The 2,022-nt window shown below is 55.4% G+C and overlaps 1 protein-coding gene across 1 annotated transcript; it reads right to left on the bottom strand.

The window, feature by feature from the left end:
* Window positions 1–2,022, bottom strand: LOC142879877 (growth arrest-specific protein 1-like). The gene has a single exon (XM_076013405.1). It carries the CDS (start codon window positions 1,491–1,493, stop codon window positions 735–737), a length of 759 nt encoding a protein of 252 aa, XP_075869520.1. The 5' UTR covers window positions 1,494–2,022; the 3' UTR covers window positions 1–734.

Genomic DNA, 2,022 nt, shown 5'->3' with positions numbered 1-2,022 from the left:
GTTTTAAACATCTGCTTTATTTAAGGTGAATATTGGGACGCTTCATATATCCGGCCAAAGTGAGCCAAACTGTGTGTCTTTACCTGCCACAGTTGTCTTCTCTGCTCTGAGCATGGCATGTCATCTGAGTCCATCTTTACAGGGTCAACTACAATATAAACTCAGAGCGGGGTTCTTTGACACCTCATGGATTTGAATCAGCAAAGCTGCTGCGGTAAAAATAATGAATGTCACAGATTTATTGTAAATGAACATTCAGGCACTTTAGGACAAAGACAATCTACTTCCTGTGTGGCCATATGCAGTGTAAGAGTGTCACTCACCTATTCATACAGTGCAAATTAGTCATAAACAAATACTTTGACAACAAATATACTGTACAATACATTTGGATTTCGAAAAAAGAGGGGGAAAAAAATCGAGGCTCCTTCGGCATATTCTTCATATTTCTGAGCAAAACAATGACGCAGAGGCTCACTGGGTGCATATAAAATGTCAACAAACTTTAGAATTAAAACAGTGTGGCAGCTCTGGCACGCTGTCTCTGTGCAGATCCCATTGTGCATTTCATTGAAAAGAGCAAAACAGAGCAGCGCCTCTGCTGCTGTTACTGCTGCTGCTGCTGCTGCTGCTGCTGCTGCTGCTGCTGCTGTTACTGCTGCTGTTACTGCTGCTGCTGCTGCTGCCGCTGCCGCTGCTGCTGCTGCTGTTACTGCTGCTGCTGCCGCTGCTGCTCATATTAACTTAGTAAAACCCAAAATGGTGGTCAGGACCGTGAGAGCGGCGTGACAACCCCTGGCCTCGCCGGAGCTCCACGCGACGCAGTCGTCCCCGGAGTTCTCCTCCTCCTCCTCCTCCTCCTCCTCATCCGAGTCCCAGAAGCCGCTCCCCGCGAAGCCGCGGTCCGCGGACCCGGAGCACAGCGTCTGCATGCTGAGCTTCACGTACTCGCAGATGTTCCTCTCGGTGCCGTCGCACACGCACGTCTCCAGCTGCTGCGCCTTGGCGATGGAGCGCATGCTGGCGATGACCCGGCGGCACTCGTCCGAGCACCAGTTGCCGCCGAACAGCTTCCTGCAGTGGAACAAGTAATCCTTCATGGCCGAGCTGCACTCCCGGTCCGCCTCGCAGCGATGCCGGGCCTCGGTGCAGCCCACGGTGCTGGTGCGGGGGAGGCACGGCTCGATGGCCCGCTTGGTGCGTCGGCACACCGGGTCCTGGGCGCAGTCGCAGTCCTCCAGAGCCGGTCCGCTTTGAGTCCGGTTGAGCTGGATGAGGGAGGCTATGCAGTGGCTGGGACACTTGTTGCGCTCGCCGCCGATGACGGGGGCGCAGGCGTAGAGGTACTGGTCGTACGCGTAATGGCACTCGGGCTCGCCGTGGCACTTGAGGATGGCTTCCCAGCAGACCAGGCGGCGGCCGTGGTGCGGGGATGCGACGGTGACGGAGAAGCCGCAGGTCAGCAGCAGCAACAAGGCGGCACGAGCTCCCATTTCCAGCGAGAAACAACCGCGGCGGCGGCGGCGGCGGCGCGCTTCATCGGGACTTGTCCGGTTCCATCTTCCAGCTCACTGCTCCGAGGCGGTTCGACGGCAGTCAAGGGGGCTCGCCGGAGATATCCGAGTCATGTTAACGCCAAAGAAAGAAAGCAGGAAGGAAAGAAGGAAAGAAAGAAAGAAAGAAAGAAAGAAAGAAAGAAGGAAAGAAAGAAAGAAAGAAAGAAGGAAAGAAAGAAAGAAAGAAAGAAGGAAAGAAAGAAAGAAGTTCGCTGCAAACTTCTTTCGTCCCCTGCCGGCGAGCTCAACTTTTGCGTCACACTTCCTCGTGGATTGCGGCCGATCCAAAAGGCAGGAGAGACGTGAAAAGTCCTCCGGCAGCTTCAGATGACAGGATTCGTCCTCCTTCGTCCGGGAAGTTTGGACTCCGAGCACCGCAGCATCCACGCACTCGGACCGGGGCGGCTCGGACTGGGATGAGGGCGGTGGGAGTGATGGGCTGATAAGGCTGCGGCCAACACCGCGT

The sequence above is a fragment of the Nelusetta ayraudi genome, unplaced genomic scaffold (assembly GCF_046127955.1).
Source record: "Nelusetta ayraudi isolate G7.1 ecotype Tasmania unplaced genomic scaffold, CSIRO-AGI_Nayr_v1 ptg000147l, whole genome shotgun sequence".
Lineage (NCBI taxonomy): Eukaryota > Metazoa > Chordata > Actinopteri > Tetraodontiformes > Monacanthidae > Nelusetta > Nelusetta ayraudi.
Note: the sequence above shows the minus strand (reverse complement) of the source record. Positions and strands in the feature narration are given on the sequence as shown.